The sequence below is a fragment of the Mustela putorius genome, unplaced genomic scaffold (assembly GCF_011764305.1).
Source record: "Mustela putorius furo isolate JIRA1106 unplaced genomic scaffold, ASM1176430v1.1 tig00003909_pilon_pilon_pilon, whole genome shotgun sequence".
Taxonomy (NCBI): Eukaryota; Metazoa; Chordata; class Mammalia; order Carnivora; family Mustelidae; genus Mustela; species Mustela putorius.
The window spans coordinates 25,594,523-25,613,472 of NW_025422057.1; the positions used below are offsets into that span (position 1 = coordinate 25,594,523).

The 18,950-nt window shown below is 44.9% G+C and overlaps 1 protein-coding gene across 4 annotated transcripts in view; it reads right to left on the reverse strand.

Annotated features, from left to right (window-relative positions):
* CNNM2 (cyclin and CBS domain divalent metal cation transport mediator 2) overlaps positions 1–18,950 on the reverse strand; it is a 154,350-nt gene that overhangs the window by 36,652 nt on the left and 98,748 nt on the right. For 3 of the 4 annotated variants that reach the window (XM_004749353.3, XM_004749350.3, XM_004749352.3), the window contains exon 2: positions 841–984. In XM_004749353.3, coding sequence (XP_004749410.1) covers positions 841–984 — 144 coding nt within the window. Of the gene's footprint in view, positions 1–840; positions 985–18,950 lie in introns of those variants that run through there. The other variant, XR_001178912.2, reaches the window with a different exon arrangement.

Consider the following 18,950-nt stretch of genomic DNA (forward strand, 5'->3'; position numbering starts at 1 on the left):
TGAGGCTGAAGAAGGTTTACACCCCACAGTCCAACAATCCAGTTGAGGACTTCAGTGAGACAGGATTCCGCTTCAATACTCAGCCCAGGATTGTTTACCTCACACGCAAAGACCAGCGGATCTTCCCCTCCCTCTACAAACAAGCCAAGAGACTTCTACCCCCTTCACCCATTTCCCCCTGCCCCCCCCCAAAGAAGATAGAGTAGCACATAAAGGGAAAAACACATTCCTATTGTGTACCCTACCCTGTCCTGCTCCCCGTCCCTCCCAGTGAGCACTCCTTGCCACAGCAAAGCTACGCTCACAAACCTCACCTCTACCCTGGCCCCTGGGTTCTAGAACAAGGACATTTAAATGGTGGCAATCCATCCATTTAACAAATCCTCCTCACAAGCACTTGAATTTGGACCTTAAGTAGAAAAAGAAATTTATCTGAACACAACTGCCTAGCTGTGGAAAATAAAAATGTAGTGAAGAGCAACTCTTTTACCACACCTACAATAAAAGTAAAAACCAAGAAGGGAGTTTTCTGTTCAGGGCAAGTAATGCCCTCATCCCTTGTTAGAAGAAGTTGGCTTTTCAAAAAAAAAAAAAAGACAAACACAAAAATGAAATACTGCCACTCTACACCACAGGCCCTGCCTCTCCTTTCCCCCCTCTGATGAAGGTTCTGGAACACACAGCTAAGTGGTGTGTTCCACATACACACAGCACATACACATAGACACAGCACGTCATGAGAGACAGAGGCAAGAGGCCACTGGAGACGAGAGCGGACTCACGAACGAGATGACAGAAAACAGCGAAGGTTTTGAAAAAAATCACACTCTGACTACTCACTGTATAAATCTGTTTCGTCTAGAATCTCAGATTTGATGATTTCTTCAATCACGTCTTCTAATGTGACAATTCCCAGAACTTCATAAAACGGGTCCCCTTCTCCTTCATTGTTCACTCGCTGCACAATGGCCAAATGAGATTTACCTTTAAAGAAAAGAAAACAAAGTTGAGGAAGCAATTCTCTGACTCTCCGGAAGGAAGTCTGGCACGGGAGCATGTTAAGAACAGAGGCGAACGCAGAGACCGGATGATCCAAGTCTGCATTTCGGCGTTTAAACACGGGGTGGAAATGGCACAGGCAAATGGAAAAGTTTCCCGAGTCATCGAAAGCAAGACGACTGAGCAGGAAGAGCCTCGACTTCTACACACGTCAGCCTGCGCCCCGTTACCATTCGCTTCCTCATGGGGTGGGTCTTCAATCATGTCAGCCCCTCCTCTGTGACCTTATAGCAACCGCCTTTTTTTTTTTTTTTTTTTTTTTAGGAGAATGGTTCTCCAAGTGTGGTCTGTGGACCCTTAGGGATGCCCAAGACCCTCTTAGGAGGGCAGCGAGGTCAGATGATTTCCAGTGGAACACTCAACGTTCCCGACCTTTTGCACTGTGCTGGGGTTTGAGCCCATCAGGCAAAGCTGCCCGAGCACAAAGCGAGGCAGTAGGGGCAGACCAGGTTCTCTGCCACCACACATGCTCAGGAAATGGGGGGAAAGTCCATTTCTCTTCAGAATGTCCCTAGTGAAGATGTAAAAATTAATTTCATTAAATCTTGACCTTGAGTACTTGTCCTTTAATACTGTACGTGGCAAAAGGAGACCCACCCTAAAACACTTGAGTCACATCCTGAGGTATAATCATTGTCTTGAGGAAAGGCACTTACACAACTGTTTGCATGGGCAGGTTGCACTAGCCACGTTTTTCACTGGACGACATTTTTATCTGAAGGGTAAGTACCCAATGGATGGTGTTTAGACTTGTATATCTGGCAAATATTTCCTTGAAAATGGACAAAATGAGCCTGCAACGTTAAGGAAAACAACAGCAGCATTTGCTAGTGATAAAATTTGAGCTTTCACAGGAAAATTGGGATTTGGGGAAACTTGTGTCCACCACAGGCTTGAGAACTTCTCAACAAGGAGTTTTCTGATGAAGTAACGAGTGGGATTTTTAAAAATACTGAATAATGAAATAGGTCAACATGTCAAAGATCTACAGGACTATCTGAACCAGTATTTTCCAAATGGCCATGGGAATGGTGCTACCAAGTCATGCACAGGTAAACAATCTATTCAGAGTACAAGTCAGAACAACAGATTCTTTTTTCCTCTCATACCCAATTTTAATATTTTTTTAAAAGAAGCTTTTATTTAAATTCCAGTTATTTAACAGACTGGGTAACATTAGTGTCAAGTGTACGATTTAGTGACTCAACAGCTCCATGCAACACCCAGCGCTCATTGCCACAAGTGCCTTCCTTGATCCCGGTCACCTATTTCCCCCATCTTCCCGCTCACCCCCTCTCTGGTCACCATCAGTTTGTTCTCTACAGGTACAGAGTCTGCTGCTTGGTTATACCAATGGATTTCTTTTCTTTTTTCATTCTTTCTTTCTTTTTCTTTTTAAAGATATTTATTTATTTATTTATTTGACAGACAGATCATAGGTAAGCAGAGAGGGGAGAGGGGAAGCAGGCTCCCTGCTGAGCAGAGAGCCTGATGCGGGACTAGATCCCAGGACCCCAAGATCATGACCTGAGCTGAAGGCAGAGGCTTAACCCACTGAGCCACCCAGGTACCCCTAGACCAGTGGATTTCTTAAAATAAACTATTTATTTGGAATAATTTTAGATTGACAGAAAAGCTGTAAAGACAGTGCAGAATGCCTGTGGAGCCTCTCCTCAGTTGCCCCCATTGTCAACACCCTGCATTACCACAACATATTTGTAAAACTAAGAAATTGACCATTGATACAATAAATTCCAGACTTATTTGGGATTTCACCAGTTTTTCCATTAACTCTCTCTTTCTGTTCTAATATCCAGTCCAGAGTACCACACTGCATTCAGGTGTCCTGTCTCCTCTGGCATCTGACAATTTCTTAGTCTTTGTTTTTTTATGACCTCGACAATCAAGGAGTACTGGTCAGGAATCCTGTAGAATGTCCTTTGATTTGGGTTTGTCTGATGTTTTCTCGTGATTAGACTGGGGTTCTGGGTTTTCTAGTTACATCACATCAGGGCTTTCTCGACAGCCACATGACATTTCGAGTTTCTCTACTATCCAGTTACTCATTTTTCTTCTTTCTCCAATTCTATCCCTTGGAAGCCGGTCATGAAGTCCAACCCACCCTCACGGAGTGGGGAGGAGTAGAAATGAAGCTCTCCTTCCTGGACTGGGAGAGTACCGACATAGAGTATGCAGAATTTTTCTTTAAGGAAGATTTCAGACCAAAGGATTTCAATTTAACAGTGTACCCAAACTCCACTGGAATAGTTTCAGATTCTACATGACAACTAACCTTTAAAAAACTACCACTTGTGGAGTTTTGGTAGAGTATCAAAGGAAGATATTCCCAATCCCCCAAAATGGTTGTTCAAATACCCTGTCCCTTTCCAAATATCTGTGGGAGCTCAGATTTTCTTCATCTTTTTCAATTAAAACATATACTGCACAGACTGAATGCCGAAGATGATAGATGGGCTGCTATTTTTGTTTTGGAAAAGTTATTTTTAATAAAAATGTTATTTATGTTTATGTAGTGTATCTATTACTGTCCTTCAAAAATTAATTAACCAGAAATGAATTAAGGTGTTTTATATTACTCCACTTTAATTTCAAATACAGTGAATATCAAAAGACAGAACCCACACAAAGTTCAAGAGTCCTCAGTAATTCTTAAGAGCTTAAAGAGATCTGAAGACAGAGTTTTTGTTTTTGTTTTTGTTTTTAAGACTTTATTTATTTATTTGACAGAGACAGGGGGAGAGAGGGAATGCAAGCAGGGAGAATGGGAGAGGGACAACCAGGCTTCCCGCTGAGCAGGGAGCCCAATGTGGGGCTCGATCCCAGGACCCTAGGATCATAACCTGAGCCAAAGGCAGATACCCAACAACTGAGCCACCCAGGCAGCCCTGAAGACAAGAAAGTTTAAGAACAGCTGCCAGAGGAGACGGCCAGAAGGGTAAGGGAGGAGCAGGTGCCCCAGAGCTGAACAGTCCTGGATTGAAATCCCAGTACAGGCCCTTCCTAGCCATTACTAGCTGTGTGATCACGAGCAAATTCCAGAACTTTCCTGAGCCTCAGTCTCCTCATCTCTTAAAACCAGGCTCATAATAACTGCTGCCACACACAACTGCCCTGAACATCAGAGATCGTGTTGGGACCAGCAAGGACAGTGGCTGGGAGTCCCTAAACGATCAGGAAATGGGAACTCTCATTCTCTTTTTAACATTCTTCCTCAGTTCTAAGACACCATCAACTTATTACCAGCTTATTCAGAGACAAGAAAACCCTCTATATTAAAAGTACACCCTGACTAAAAGATGCATTTCCCTTTCAGAAAAAAAAATTTTTTAAAAATTTTTTTTAAAGATTTTATTTATTTATTTGACAGAGAGAGATCACAAGTAGGCAGAGAGGCAGGCAGAGAGAGAGAGAGGAGGAAGCAGGCTCCCCGCCAAGCAGAGAGCCCGATGCGGGACTCGATCCCAGGACCCCGAGATCATGACCTGAGCCGAAGGCAGCGGCTTATCCCACTGAACCAGCCAGGTGCCCCAGAAAAAAAATCTTTTAAGATAATAATGCATCTCTCAAATACCGATATTGGTTTTCCTAATCCAAGGCATGTGAGGCATCCAAAACAGGTCCTTTATTTAAGCCAAGAAGACATGATCTGGAAATTTCATGCTCTGTTAACATGTGTACTACTTTCTTTAATGACCGGGTGGGGATTCTTTGGAGCGGGGGATGGTAGGGGGGGTTACTTAAATAAAGTTTACCTAAAACTTCAAATCAGGTGAGTTGACTCAAACACAACCAGCTAGACAAACTAAAAAATATTCTCTGGGGGGTCAGAATGTGATCGAGTTCCCAGCACTTACTCAGAAACTGGCTCTGGTCTTATAGGTTTGTGGGTCCTTTCCTGCTCTGCTTCAGATCCCTTTACAGGCATCAGGGAAGCCTCGAAGCTTAGATTGTTAGACGATTAGGCATCCTAACAATTTTCATCCTTAGCGTGCTCATGCTCAAAGAATGAAAATATTTTGAGCAAATGAAGAGGGAAACTTATCAGCAATAGATATAAACACACATCAGGTCACGTCACTGCTACCCTGGTCCATTCAGGCCGGTCACTTTCTCACATCTGCTTTCCCAAGGACCCAAACATAAGCAGTTAAAAATTCTTGGTGAATGCTGTCTGTCGAAAGTTAAATTCTTTTGCTATTCCCAGCTTGTGATCATTTAAAAGGAATTTTCCAAAGCAAGGTCTAATATTAGACTCAAAATGAAGTTTCCATTCCACTGAGGCACTATTCTCACCAAAGTAACTACCGCATAATCAGATTGTCTTGGAGCGATTCGTTTAAATGCAGATGGACATACTTGAAATACCAGCTCGAAGGCACCAACAGATCTGAGTGGAAAGGGCCATACTCGACGAGAAACTATTCGTGTGAGTTAGGTTTCGTAGACCGAAAAATCACTAAGTTTTCTTCCAAGCTCACTTGTAGGCTTTCATCCCCCTACTTCCAGTGTTGAAACTCCTGCAGCTGCCCCAGAGCCACATTCTTTTAGCTTTGCAATTCCTGGTGAGAAGTCCTGTTTTCTGAAACTTTTTTCCAGGTAAGCAATACAACAAAACAAAACAAAACAAAAACGTTCCTCCTGTCGGATCACGAGATTGTATCCCCTCCATTTAACCATTTGCCGCAAGGAATGTGGTCTTCAATTTCAGCCACGGAGCAATCCAAAAGAAAAGGTAAACTTGTTGATGGGAGAAATTTTAAATAACTGAGTTCAAATAACATACTTTTTAACCCGAGTGTGGGGAGAATTAAGTCAGGATTAACAGCAGAAAAGCAACTTTGAGGAAACTCATGAAAGCCAAAGTCAAAAACTAGAAAAGATTATGAACTAATGGATACTTAGCTTCCAAAGAGATGAAAATACAGCCATCAGCAAAATATGTAATTACAGGCATTAAATAACACTAGAACTTTTTAATATCTATAGATTAAATGAACTCAATAAAGTGTATGTGTAACAAAGAAAACATACACGGCTGTCACTATTAGGACCTGGAGAGAACCCTTTCTGGCAAGCTGGAAGGGATCTTGTGGTGTTCCAGTCGCTTCAAACCATCCTGAAATATAAACCCCTAGCCTTTCTTCCTCCAGCTCTGGTCCTAGAAATGGAGGAAAAACAGATCACCAAGTCAGGCTGAAGAGAACCCAAGCAGGCCTGTTTTCAGACTATAGGGTTCTAGGAGACATCTCAACTCAAATCCAGAATTATAAGCAAGTTATTAGAAAGGAGTAACCTAGATTGTTCATCTTTAACTGTTGTGTGCTCAGGGCAAGGCACCTGCACAGATGACTTCGGAAGAACCGGTCTCCATGATGAGATGAGCTCAGTGACCATCAACTTCCTGCCGCTGCCTGTTCCCACCTGGCGTGTTCTCTCTGGACTGCTGATCTAGCCCAGCACAGGGGCCAGGTGGCAGCCCTGTACCTTTTAACTTTGCTTCAATCCCAGGCTCAGATTTTATTTTATTTTTTATTTCTTTTTAAAGATTTTATTTATTTATTTGACAGAGAGAGATCACAAGTAGGCAGAGAGGCAGGCAGAGAGAGAGAGAGAGGAGAAAACAGGCTCCCTGCTGAGCAGAGAGCCCGATGTGGGACTCGATCCCAGGACCCTGAGATCATGACCTGAGCCGAAGGCAGCGGCTTAACCCACTGAGCCACCCAGGCGCCCACCAGGCTCAGATTTTAAAAGACAAGTACCGGCAGTATGTTGATGGAAATAATCAGGCAGGACAGCGATGAGGCGGACAGAGGGCACCCAGAGAAATTATGAGCTCGGTTGCTCTTCTACAAATTGGATGTCAGGGAGGGGCGATGGAGCAGCAGACAGACTAGCGGACAGAGCCAAGAAAGCAAGCCAAGAGACCAATGAAGAAGGATGGAACCAGGAAAAACTGGACACCGCCGTGCTAACCGTGACAGCGAGTAGTCCAACAGACCCATTAAAGTAGCCATGAGACAGAGTCCGTGGGGCCCGGAGAGGCCACTCAAACAGCAGGAAGAACACAAGCAGGAAGATTCAATGTGGAGAAAAGCCAAACATGGTACAATCATCGTTACTGCTACGTTGCTCAACTCCAGGGGCGTGGCCAGCAGAGAGCACATGGTCTGTTCCCCCTACGCCATGCCGTGCGGGAGCCCCTCACTAACCAAAGCTGGGGCCCAGGAAGCTTGGGGAGGCCTTCATTTTAAAAAGATTCTAAGTGGTGGGCGCCTGGGTGGCTCAGTGGGTTAAGCCGCTGCCTTCGGCTCAGGTCATGATCTTAGGGTCCTGGGATCGAGTCCCACATCGGGCTCTCTGCTCAGCAGGGAGCCTGTTTCCTCCTCTCTCTCTCTGTCTGCCTCTCTGCCTACTTGTGATCTCTCTGTCAAATAAATAAATAAAATCTTTAAAAAAAAAAAAAAAAAAGATTCTCAGTGGTAACAAGTTCCCAAAATAGGATGGAGGAGATCTGAAGGGCCATACTCAGGTTCTCCCCAAGGACATCAGTTTTGATTACTGGCCAAGAAGTCAATCAATAATACACTTGGAGCAGAATGAGCCTTGTTTTACAAAATATGAACACAACGGATCACGTGAGATGAAGTGTATGAGCATAATCTGTGACCCATAAAACACAGGGCCGTGCAACTAACTGGTGGGGGAGAGAGACACTAGGAGGGAGAGACAACAAAAAAGCATGTCCAGCTGGGGACCAGGAGCCATGGAGAACAAACAGCAGGGGCAGAATTATTTAATCCAGGATGGGCAGGGAGGGCCTCACTAATGAGGGGACATCGGAGCGAAGCTGAGGGGCACAGAGGAGCCAGATGAAGCAGGTAAGGGACCAGGGCGGGGGGTGACAGGCGGGAGGAATAACAGGCCCTGAGGAGGGAGAGGCTGGAGGAGAAGGCAGGGAGGCTGGTGTGGAGGGAGCAGAGCCAGCAAGAGGGAAGCCGGTGGAGAGGAGGGGCAGGTCATATAACCAGTAGAAAGGCGGGAGCTTCTGCTCTGAGACAGGTGGTCAGGTGGTCATTGGAAGGTTCTGAGCCAAAGAGTGGCATGGCCTGGATGGTTCTAAAAGGATCTCCCTGCCTGCGGAGGTGAGAAGAGGCTTGGCAGCTGGTAGGAAGAGTTCGGCAGTGGGGAAGGGCTGAGGCCGGGAGAAGGGAGAGCCGGAAAAGTTATGTCAGGAATCTAAGTGAGAGGGGAGGGTGGCGTGGAGCAGGTGCTAGCAGTGGAGGTGACAAGTACTTAGATTCTGAGTATGTCAGATAGAGCCGGCAGCTCTGGCTGATGGACTGAATGTAGGGCAGAGGCGAGAGGAGTCAAGGCCAGTTCTAAGGTGTTTCCGCCCGAGCCAGGGGAAGGAGAGTCGCAGCTACTGCCAAGGGCTGCTGGAAGGCCCGCATCTGAAAGGGTGACATCAGTCCTGTTGTAGACAGGCCAGCTGAGAGAGGCCAGAGGGAGTATGCAGAAGAAGGACAATGGGGTTTCGAAAGCCAGATTTTTAAAAAACGATTTTAAGAAGCAGAGAGGACTGGAAATCATCAAATGCAGCCTAAAAGGCCATGAGAGCTGATTACGGGGACAAAAGACCCTCAAGCGTGAAGCATCGAAGGCCGCGGTCCGTGCCCAGAGTCCGTGGGACTTCCACTCCGACCCTTCTTGCTAGCGGGAGACATGAGCTGCTTCTGCTGGGGACCTTCGCCACAAAGACCTGTGTCACTAGGACAGAACTAGGCTTTCCTCTCCAAAGCAACACGCCCCTCTCCAAGTACCCACTTCTAGAAATGACACCATTAGATTTCCAGTCACCCAGGCTTGACGCTCTGAAACTGCCTTTGCCTCTCCTCTCCCTGCTCTCACTTTTCCTCCTCCTTTTTCATGAAGCGTGAATACAGAGCATCTAAGATGATGAGTGAGACCGGTGAGTCTCCACAGGTACAGATTCCTGCAGAACCACCGCCCAGGAGGACTAGCAAGGTCAGGGCAGAACAACGGACCAAAGGGGGTGAATGAGGCAGGAGGCTAGAGGGGAGCCCAGAGCAGGGAAGAGGGAACAGAGGGGGACAGACGTGCCTAAGTAGGATAAACTCACTTCTGGTTCCAAGGCAGGTAGAGGCCCGCCTGTGGTCTCCCTGGGAAGACCTCCGTTCCCCAGCCCCTTCTGTTTGTTGACAAAGGATCCTCCCAAAATAGAAATCCCAGTGATCCTGCAACATGCGAGCTCACGATGATTAAGTGGGAATACAGCCTCCGAAGAAGGGAAGCGATGCTCCTCCTGTCCGCAGTCACACCTGCATTATTGTGTTCGGGGCTGGGTTTTGTAATTTACCAGAGGCAAACTGAGGACAGAACTACCAAGGTCCTTGAAAATGTACAAACCATACCACATGAGGCACAAATGAAAAGACCAGAGACTTCTAGAAGAGACTGCTAGAAGAGACACCTGGGCAGGGGTGGAACTCAACAGAAGCCTTCAAGTCTCTGAAATGGAAAGCCATCGGTGGCGCCTGTGCCCTTCACCCAACAGCGTGCTACCTGCACTTGTTCCTCCATCTCCCCTGATGAGACTGTCACCTCCTTGAAGACAGGAGCCTAGGCTTTATGCATCTTTGTATTACCCTCCTCCCAGCCCCCACAACCCCGCCAAGTCTAGCACATCCCCGAACTCCTGTCTCTTTTCTGCTCCTGGAAACCTAAGGCTCACTGGATTGCAACACGTTCATGTCATCCCTTCTGTGGTGTTCACTTCCCATCTGCTCAGCGAAGGAGAAAACCTGGTAGAGTAGGGCTCAGAGGCCATCAAAACCTGGCCACATGGCCCCCTCTTTCCACCTCTGTCTCCATACTCCTCCTACATGCTCACAAGCCAGCAGGTGGCCCGATGTCCTCCAGTTGTAACCATGACAGCTTTACTCCAGCTCTCCTCGAAGTCCCAATCCTGGCAGTCCTTGTCATTGCTGCCCCCGCGTGGAACGCCTCTCCAAATGGCACCTTTCCCAGGATGCCCTTCCTGGTCCCCAAAGGTAGAGATGGTCCTTTCTCTTTCTCAACTCCCACAGCGTCCCCTACATTTCTCATCAGGCATGGTCACTGGCTGCCTCCTAGTAAGGCTGTCATCTTCTCTGCTGGACTGAGCTCCTCGATCACCCCCTTCTCCCACAGCACCTGGCTGAGGCCCACCCCACCTCACCCAACAGGTAGGAAGGAGCATCTCTCAGAAGGGGTTGGTCCTCACAGTACCCGAACCCCTGCACTCACTTCCACGACACACCCCTCTGGGATCGCAGCTCCCACCATCCCCCAGCCCGAGCGCCTGCGTCTCTGCACCCACATTACCCTTAACCAGACACAGGTCCTCTCCCCATCCATTTCCCTCTCAATTCAACAGCTACCCACCCACCCCCAAAAAAAGAAGGTTCCCCTGAATTATAAGCCACATTACACAAAGCCATTTTCTCATAACTTTTGTAAGTAAAACATGGGTGAACTCTTACACATGTCTTGTAGGTCTTGTACTGACTAACATGGTAACAGGTATCATGTAACATGAGAACAGCAATTCAATTTAAGGAGAAGCAACAGAATTTCTTTTTCAGGAGCTCTATTGCCCAGTGATTTCTGTACCATTTAAAGCTAAACTGGAAACAAATTCGTGTGTGTGTGTGTGTGTGTGTGTGTGCATCTGTGTGTGTGTAAGTACTTATTTTACCTTACCACCCCCACCAGAGCTAAATGCATTTTTTCCAATTGAATTTTCCCACCATAAAATACACCAGAAAAATGTGACACAGATCTTAAAATAGTCCTATATAAACAATACAGGAGTATATATATAGAAGCACTTGCTGTATATAGAAATCAGTGGGCTTAAGTGATGATAACTGTTGCTATTCTGGGAGACAAAAGCCCCCTTTTACCAAAAGTTTTACTACTTCCAAAAATTCTTGTGGCCGACCAGTAAGCGGCTGCCTGAGTTCTCTCCGGCCGGACAGCTCCTCCAGCCCAGACATGCGGGGTCATCTCAGTCACCCACAGCCTCACTCCCAGTTAGGTCATGTCTGCCCGGGGTGGGGGCGAATGTGGTTTACTGGGGTTGGCCATGGAATCATGGCTCCCTAAAATCTGAGTTGGGAGGGCACTGAGGGGAGAGTTTTGACAAGATAACATTTCCTAACAGGACCACTTTCTGAACAGAACTCGGAAGTTACCTACTACCTCCGATGATAGAACTTTCAGGGGAACCGGCCTGCTATTCAATGGTCACTCAAAGAGTGAGGAGGCTGTCACTCACTGAGGCCCTTGGCCCCCAAAGGACTTTTCTTCCCCTCCCAGAAGCAAAGCAAATGCCTTCCCAGAAGTTGACTGCAGGGTCTTGGGCACTGTGCAGAACACCATCCTCTACCACCGCCACAGGTTAGATCCACCAGGGCCCAGCTCCAGTGATGCACCGACAGCGGCCCTCCCTGTGTGTTATCCACATCTGCCTCTTAACCTCTAAATGGAGCCTGGGGCCACCTTCCCATTCATAACTGTAGCTTCTTATCCTGTATCCCTAAAATCGCAGTATCAGAGAGAAAAAAAATTAGGTTGTCAATATCTTTTAAGACATTTTAAAAGGAATTAGGTCTGTAAGATATCTTCATAGTGCTACTACTGACTGGTTGGATTTCGTTGTCCGCACCAATCTCTCACGCAGTCAGATCAGAAACCGCACAGGCTGAGAAAATCCAATCCATGGGGTTCTCAGAACTTGACGGCTGTATCAGTGGAGACGGGGGGAAGGTATGGTTGCCTCGAAGGACAACCACCTTTACATGTTAGGAAAATTCCTGAAGTATATTAAAGCCACAGACAACTGCCTGGCCAATCACAGGCACACAAATATATATGGAGTAAAGCCACAAATTTATCTAAATCCTTTGGAAATATTTTTTATTTTCCATCTATACCACTCTCTGTGTTTAAAAAAAAAAAAAAAAAAGGAAAGGAAGAAAGTTATTTCACCGGTCCTGAAACTACCACTTGCATTTTTAAAGGTATCTTCTGGGCTTACTCAGATTTTGTCCATTAGTTTTTAAGTTATATCCACATCTCGCTCAGTCGTCACCATTGTAGAGACATGGTCTGTTTACAATATGCCCAATAATATTCCATCTAAGCATTTAATCGTGATTCTTGAAAAAAACTTTATATTTAACACTACACACTCACCTGTCCCCTCCAATTTTCCCATCAGGCATATGCTCTTCTACTCAACAAATCTATGTTGAGAATATACTTTATTCCTGGCAGAGGACCAAATATATTTAGGTGTCTACCTTCTTAAGGAAACCATTTTTTTAAATGATTAGAAAATGGATTCTCATTACAAAAAGATTATTTGCTTTATAAAATAAATTGTTCTATTAGGATTTCATTTTGAGATAACTGTATATTCATACATAGTCGTAAGAAACAAGATGCTGAGTGTTTTTAACCCAGTTTCCTTGATGGTAAAATCTTGCCAAACTATAGCCCAGTATCCCAACCAGGGCACGGATGCTGCCTCAGTTACCACACAGAACAGGTCCGTCCCCACAAGATCTCATGGACTTCCCCTCCCCCTCCTCCAAACAGGCCATTTTAATAGTTTCTCTGGTGAAATAAAGACTTAGTGTTCTACTGGCAGTGACACTTAAGTTTAGCGTTTAAGTTCAGGCAAATGTTAAAAAGCTCACAAAATGGTAATCAATAGGAAAACATTTTTTAGTCCACAAAAGCTTGGTTGACAAGGCAACTTTTGAAAACATAAGAGCAGGGGGTTCGGAGGGTCTAATCCTGATGAGATGAACTATCCTGAGGCTTGCCCTTCCCGGGCTGGCCAAGGCACACTGTAGGCAGTTAGGAACTCTTGAGTGCTCAGATAGGACTGTTTCTCAAGATTAGTAGAGAAATAAGCCTGAATTTAATAAACATCTGTAGAGGTGCCTCAACGGCAGTATCATTTTCCAGAGAGCTCTTCCTCGGTTTCTCTAGATGGTATGGAATTTTCATGTGTCCACTTGGGGAGGGAACTAACCGAGGTGCTGCGGGAAGGGATTTCACAGATGAATTAAAATCTCTAATCGGTTAACTTTGAGGGTAATTATCCTGAGTGGGCCTGACCTGATTAGCTAGAAGGCCTTAAAAGCAGGGTGCAGACTTTCTGAGAACTAGAAGTTCCACACGTCAAAAACAGCTGCAAACCATGCTGGCGTGCGTCCTTTCCGACCGACTCAGGACTGCCTTAGCCTCCACAATGATGCATGCCTGTTCCTTCTAACAGATCCCTTAATGAATACTGTGTGTGTCTGTCTGTCTTCTGCTGGTTCTGCTTGTTGGACAGACTCAGGATCCGCACCACAAAGGGATTTAGAAAGCAGATAGCAAAACAAAATTAGGATTAGACGAAGTTTTCATGTCTCAAACCCAAGACAATGGACGATTGTCTACAAAGACAAAGTGATGTGGATGCTGAGGCAGAGCGAGATGCTTAATGAACATTCTGGTAGAAAGAGCAAATCAAGTAACCTTTTGGAACAACAAAAAAATTTACCTAGACTAAACTGTAGTTGTATCTAAAAAAAGCTAAATCCTTTCTTTCAATCCATCCAAATGGACCCCTTCCATTAAAGACCACCATCTGGTCCTTCCACCTAAGTTCGGATTCCAGGCTGAAAACAATAGATGGGCTTGCATTCCCATGCCACCACCCACTTGGGGTTCTCTTTTGCTTGCCTTCAGTTTTGCTGCCAGATGCTTTAGCCAGAAACCCAAAGTCAGGCAATTAATATAAGATTCCAGCCATTCTGTGACTTAATGGCCCATCCAAATGATTTGTGAGAAACTCTCCTGAATCAACAGAAGAGAAACTGAAGAGTTTTTTCCATTATTCCTCTCTCCCAGAGTATTTAAAGACTTGGGATTTTCCCATCTTTTGGGGAAATATTTTTATTATAAATAGTGAAGCATGCCGGGCATCTCCGCTTCATCTTTTTTGGTGGTAACACTCACTGTACACTCACTGGAATGTTTTCCTAGTAAATGATCAGCAATGGAAAACATGGCTAAGACAAAAGACGGCTTTCGGGAGGAGAGAATGGGAACCTTCTCATCTTTCCCAAGAGACAGGTAGTTCTTCTATAGAACTCTGGTATTTATTTTAGAACTAATGAGTCTATTTCTGACTCGTAGCCTTTGGATGATGAAGACTGGCCATACCAGTAAGGTAAGAGTCCAACAGATTCACAGCAGTCCATCAAACCCAGGAGGAGATTCCAAAAAGAGAAATGCATTTCTGCTGCTAAGGCCAAATGCCACTGTTTTTCTAATGATTTTCTCTTCTGTCCCTTCCTTGTATCTTACTTTTCTGGACCAATCATCATTTAGAACTCTGTTTTGTAGTCCAATCCCCCTCTTGATTGCAACTCAACTAAATTTCCTGCATGATTTTTATAACACAAGTAGACAAGACTGGTAGGGACAGACACCAAGTCATACATAAAAATTCAATTCTCTTTGTGATGTTCAGAATGAACAAAAATTATCTCAGCCTAGACAAAGTGTTAAAAAACACTGCAGATCAATCAAGTCACACCATTTCCTGCTTTAGAAGCAGGCATTTTAAGGAAAGGCCTGAGCAGGTACCCATTCCTTTTAAGCCTGCTTAAAGGGGAAACTGAGGGCTGATTTTGTTCAAGAGACACCTATCGCCTTTCCCACTCAAGTTTCCTTTTGTAAAGTCCTTCCTGAGGATCTCAAGTTGGAATGAGGAGGGGGGATTGTTATTACTGTACAGTTAATATAAGATTATCGAAAGTCACTGAGTCCTAAAGTTGAGGGAAAACTAGATCATGTAGTTTAATTTCTTATCCAATGTATTTAATCCTGCAAGGAAATTTTATGCAAATAATCTACTTGGGAAAAAAATGAAGGCAAAAATAGTTTGACATTTTCCGTATTGTCCTGACATAGCAGAAGTCCTAGCATCTTACTCTTCTGTTTCCTGTTCCTGGGAACCTCAAGCGCATCATTGTGTGTTGTTTTTGGTTTTTAGATTTTTTATTTATTTGCCAGAGAGAGAGAGAGAGAGAGATATCATAAGCAGGCAAAGAGGCAGGTGGAAAGAGGGGGAAGCAGGCCCTCTGCTGAGCAGAAAGTCTGATGCAGGGCTTGATCCCAGGACCCTGAGACCATGACCTGAGCTGAAGGCAGAGGGTTAATCCACTGAGCCACCCAGGTGCCCCTTCACATCACTGCTATTATAGAGGAGAAAAAAGATGGGATTTGACAACTTTAAAAAACCAAACATTTTCTGGGATGCCTAGGTGGTTCAGTTGGTTTAGAGTCTGATTCTTGGCTTTGGCTCCGGTCATGATCTCAGGGTGGTGATATCAAGTTCAATACCCAGTTCCCCACTCAGCATGGAGTCTGCTCAAGATTCCCTCTCCCTCTGTCCTTCCCCCACCCCCTTACTTAAGAGCACACTCTCTCTAAAGAAATCTTTAAAACATTTTTTTTCTATTATAAATTCCTTCATAATTTCTCCTTTTCACCATCCCCATTATCTAGCTCTCCCTCCATATTGCTGAAAATTGTGCTGGAGATAAGAAGATTTTTCCATGAGGAAAGCATCACCACCTAAATATTCACCAGTAGAAGCCCAATTAAATAAATTCCAGTTCAACCACACAATGAAATTACTATGCAGCTATTTTAAAAAGCAAAGTAGATCTACATAATTATGAAAAGTTATCCAAAATACATTAAGGGAAAGAAAACCTGGAGTATTAGCCACAGTATGATCCCATGTGCATAAATTGTGTCTATATAGGAAAGTTCCGGGGAGAATCAGGTAACAGTGTGCTGCCTGGAATTTGTAGTAATAGTACAAGTTCGTGTCCTACAGTAATTCTGACAAAGTCTATTTTGTGTCATTCTTACCAAAAAGGTAAAGAGATTTATAATTGTATGTGGTACATTACTATGTGTAATCCAAACAAGAGTGAATGTTGGACAAGGAATGAATGAGAACAGAATCCTTTATTCACATTAGATCCCCCTTCGGTGTTACTTCACCATCGTGTGGGCCCCACTGCTTACTCCGTCTGCTGCCTGGGTGGCCAACACCACACAGATCCCCACTGGCTGTCAGACACCATGCTGTCATCCGACTCATGGGACAGCCTGATGCGTTGCTCACTTCCACCGTGGGACTTCCCCCACAGCCTACCTGCAGTTGTGCGCAAATCCAGAATGGGGAGGAACCGACGCCCACAGGAGGAGACTTCCTCCTTTCGTACTCCAGCACAGTTCCAGGAACCTTTCCTAAGGTCTCTCTAAATGTCCGAGGCAGGAGAGAGCACCTGTTGCCTGCAGCTGTGGCCAAATGCACTGTTGTGTCCTTGTACTTCTTCCCTCCTCCCCATTTTACTTCCTCTGTCCTGAACTCCTGCTCCCAGGTGATCCCATTCCAAATCAACTTCTCTGTACGCAAGCCTCTGTATTGGGCCCACGTTCAGGCTAAGACATCATCAGATGTAGTGGGACATTTTCCTACCCATCAGTCGCAGACTTCATTCACTTGACCCTTTTCTTTGTCCATGATGCCAGTGCCAGGTGTGTTAGGACACATTTGTATCTTGACAGTGAATGCCGGTCTGGCTTGAGTGTGTCACAAAGGGCAGGAGTATTTCTCCATGTCATTCCCACGCTGCATTGGCTAGCAGTAACTTACACATCGGAGAGACTGCAAACCCAAACGAAGTGGCTCCCCAGCTCACCCTCCCCAAAGATGAACTCAAAAAAAAAAAAAAAAAGCCCAGGATCACTCCAGTATCACCAGATGGGAGTGCAGGCAAAGGTAATTCAAAGAACCAAGAGAACAATTCTGACCAATTGCAGTTGACGTATCTGGACTTTGCAAAGTTTTACAAAAACACATGATGGTGTAAACACATTTGCTAGAGCCCTTCCCAGGACCCCGCTTGTGAGAAGCACTTAACCCTAAGCTTTGATAGTCAAGCTGCTTTCCACCATGTAATCATTAGGTAGCGGTCACAAAACGAGACCTAACCCGCAGGCCGGAAACTCTTGAATCTACATACTACCACCATGCCCAGTCTAATCTTCTCTCCTCGACCGCAGATAGAGACATAAAAATAGCCCAGTTGCCTACTTGATTCTCTTCACTTGCCCTCCGGACATCTCAAGTCCAACACGTCCGAAACGGAATCTACCTCCTTCACCAACCTGTTCCTCCACTTCCATTCCTCTCGCTGACTAATGACACCACAATTTCTATCAAAAATAAAACTGGGGGAGTTGTCTCAGAGTCCCCCTTTTCTTCTGGTTCCACGCTGCTATGAGAAATTGGTTGCCAAATACTGGGCTGACTTCTAATTTTAAGATTGCTTCTAACTATCCACTGAACCCCTCCAATAATCTCCAACCCCATCACTAGCTCCCCTGAGTCACAGGTCCTCACTGTGAGTCTTCTGAAGGCAACAACCTTCTAATGTCTTGTACAAACCAGATCTGAACACATTATTTTCTTGCTTGAAATCTTCAATGGCTGCCCGTTACGCTGAAGACACTTAAAATGCTTTACGATGGCTCCCAGCACTCTCGATGACATGATTCCCAGCTTTTCCTCTAGCCTCACTTCCTACACCTCCTACACCTTTTCTCATTCCCCATCAGAGCACAGTGTTTGCCTTTCTCCAAACCAGATGTGTGGTTTCATGGTTTCCTCTGCCAAGAACACCTCCTTCTTCCCTTGGCTCCTTTCCTATTCCTCTTCCTCCAAGATACAATTCAAGTATCCTCTCATCCTAGAAGTCTTGCTGACCTTGCCTAGGCCAGCTGGGTTTGGCTGTCTTGTCTGTTTCCCCAGAGCCTTCGCTAGTTTCATCCACTCACTTATCCTGTATTCTAATTCTCGCTCCTCTGCTATGCTGCGAGATTCCTGAAGGCAAGAGTTCTCTTTCATACTGAAAGCCTCAGAAGCTAGCTAGCACAGTGTCTGGTATAGAATACTTTCAATAAGAGAAAAAAAAATCAAATTAATCATAAGAAAATGGGAGGGGAGATAATAAGGATTATGGAAAAATGACATTGTCGGGGTGCCTGGGTGGCTCAGTGGTTTAAAGCCTCTGCCTTCAGCTGAGGTCATGATCCCAGGGTCCTGGGATCGAGCCCCACATCGGGCTCTCTGCTCAGCAGGGAGCCTGCTTTCCCCTCTCTCTCTGCCTGCCTCTCTGCCTACTTGTGATCTCTGTCTGTCAAATAAATAAATAAAATCTTTAAAAAAAAAATGGCATTGTCTTTGCAAGCTCTTGTCCTAAGATTGTTTTTCTTCCTAGGACACAATGGAGTAAATGAGATCAGTGACTGCTGGTCGATCATAATTTTAGCAACCGTTTCCCAGAAAAGTGACTGCTGACTGTTGTTAACTGATCTAAGGCCTTGTACATAAAAGACTCATTTGGTATTTAATTTAATTGAACTGATTTTATTATTTTAACTCCTACTGGCACCAAGTTCTAGAGAAGATACAATAGGATTTGTCCCCAGATAAAGCCAGCTTAAAAAACAAGCAGAAATCAAACCCTGTTGAGTTTGAGATTATCTTCCCGTTGTCTGAGAATCTCTTCAAAGAATTTTCATTGTCTTCTTAAATATACAATATGAATTCAGTCTGGAAACCAAGATTCATATTCAAATATGATTGTAAGAAATATGCATTTAGCTTACTGAATGAATGTTCAAAAGAACTCGACATTCATTTGCCTGTATCTTCAAAA